Raw genomic sequence first — 1811 nt, 5'->3', positions numbered from 1 at the left:
ACCAGTGTTGCCCAGCCCTTGGTGCACCTGACTGTGTTCAGTGGGGTTTTGTATTTCACTGTTTTGTTTGGCAAAGCTTCACATGCTCACAGCCTTAAGTCAACATTAAAGCCAACTATCCAGTTATAATCATGAACTCTGCAGTAGCTCCAGACGCGCTGCATGAAAACAAGCTGACTGAAACCCACAACTTCAGAGGTCGCTGCGCTTGGGAAAGTCACTTCTTTATTTAGGGAGATTTCAGGTGCTTCAAACTTGACTTCCTTTTTTGCCAACACAATGAAGGGAATGTCTGCTTCTGCGTGACTTTTTCTTCCTTGTTGGAACAGATGGGGAAGGCTTACAAATACATGACTGGTATTTTTTCAGTGACTCATACCTTAGAGCAACAGGCTTCAGATTGCGGTAAGCGGCGAAGCAGGATGGATGTAAGCTTACTTGAGGAGCAGTACGACCATATAAAACAGAAGCAAAAACTGCAGTCACACATGATTGTATTTAAAACAGGTATGATTATATTTATAGGAAAAAATGCAAATGTAGATGTAAAGACTATTTCTTTAAATCTTTAATAACTCCTAGCTTTGTTCTTTTCATGCTCAGCTTCAAGAGAGGTAAAAGTGAATTGTTTTTCTGTCATTTTGGGGTTTTATTCATTTCACTGAAAGGGGATCTTATGTTTCTATCAATAAGCTTCTCAGCAGGGAAACACTAGCATGAATTTGAAACAAATTAATATATTTGAGGTAAGGTTTTACAGGTTTTATATCAGTAAAGTAACATTATGCCACAGAAATTAATACTTGCCACCGTAGTAACGTCCACATATGCATTTCTCTTGTAGGTGAACATGAATCCGTTCTCCAGGAATCGATGGTCAATGCTGTTTCAGTTAATAAAACAGTTAGGAGATCAAAGTCATTTACCGAATGTGCTCCCGTCAGAAAGGTCAGACTGGAGGTGACCAGCAGTGGCAACGTACAAGACAACTCCCTGTGGCGAACCCACCTGGGAATTCACCGCCTGGGGCAAGCTTCTTGTGAAGGAGTTACCAGGTGCAAGAATGGACCATGTGGTTACGACGATGAGAGACTGATTTCCAAGGGAAAGGGAACACTGCAACATGAGGAGTCAGACGGAGTAAGCGAACTATCCGCCCTCAGTCAACTTGGAAGTTCAAGCACGTTGAGCAGTTTCAGTGAAGAGAATCGCAGCAACATTTCCAGCACCTGCCAAAAGCCTCCTCTGAAATCAGCCACTTCATCAGTTTGGACACATCAACAAATTTCTTCTAAAAAATGCACGCCGGCCTGCAAAAAAGTGAACTTTTACCCTTTCCCCAGTAAAAAAGGACCGAGAATTTCCGAAGCGGCAAGGAGGCTTGGACTGTATGTCTCACGATGAGGACGTTCTGTAAGACACCAAACTTAGTGAAAAACTTGACTAAAGCTTCAAATAGCAAAATACCCTTCCTAGTTATGCTGATCGACCTGCTGAAGGTCTACTACTCTGACTAGCCAAAGAAGATCCTTACTACATAATCTGTTGTTCTACAGTACCGTCTAAAATGACATGTTCACTTCTGTTATTCAAGATATAAGATGTCACTGAAAACAGAAACAAACCCAGGCTGCAGATGGGGAGAAGAAGAGCGAATCAGCAAAGGAAAAGAGCGTGTAAACAGGAGCATGGACTGCGTGTGTTTGTTGTTAATAGCCAATCAATATAGAGCATTTAGAAAACAAGGACGTTGTGAATTGTATATTAACCGCGTTAGTCCGCTAATAAAGTGGCATTTGCTTGATCACATT

The 1811-nt window shown here is 41.7% G+C and overlaps 1 protein-coding gene across 1 annotated transcript; it reads left to right on the top strand.

The window, feature by feature from the left end:
* Positions 1-329: 329 nt before the first annotated feature.
* LOC104269529 (chromosome unknown open reading frame, human C9orf152) lies at positions 330-1404 on the top strand (the record flags this gene model as incomplete). The annotated part of the gene is made up of 2 exons (XM_009866692.1): positions 330-507; positions 845-1404. Coding segments are annotated over 2 exons (738 nt in total), but the record flags the coding sequence as incomplete, so codon positions are not given.
* Between the last annotated feature and the right edge of the window lie 407 nt (positions 1405-1811).

The sequence above is a fragment of the Apaloderma vittatum genome, unplaced genomic scaffold (genome assembly GCF_000703405.1).
Source record: "Apaloderma vittatum isolate BGI_N311 unplaced genomic scaffold, ASM70340v1 scaffold16543, whole genome shotgun sequence".
In the NCBI taxonomy this organism is placed as follows: Eukaryota; Metazoa; Chordata; class Aves; order Trogoniformes; family Trogonidae; genus Apaloderma; species Apaloderma vittatum.
The sequence above is the reverse complement of the archived record's forward strand: the minus strand, read 5'-3'. Positions and strand labels throughout refer to the sequence as shown.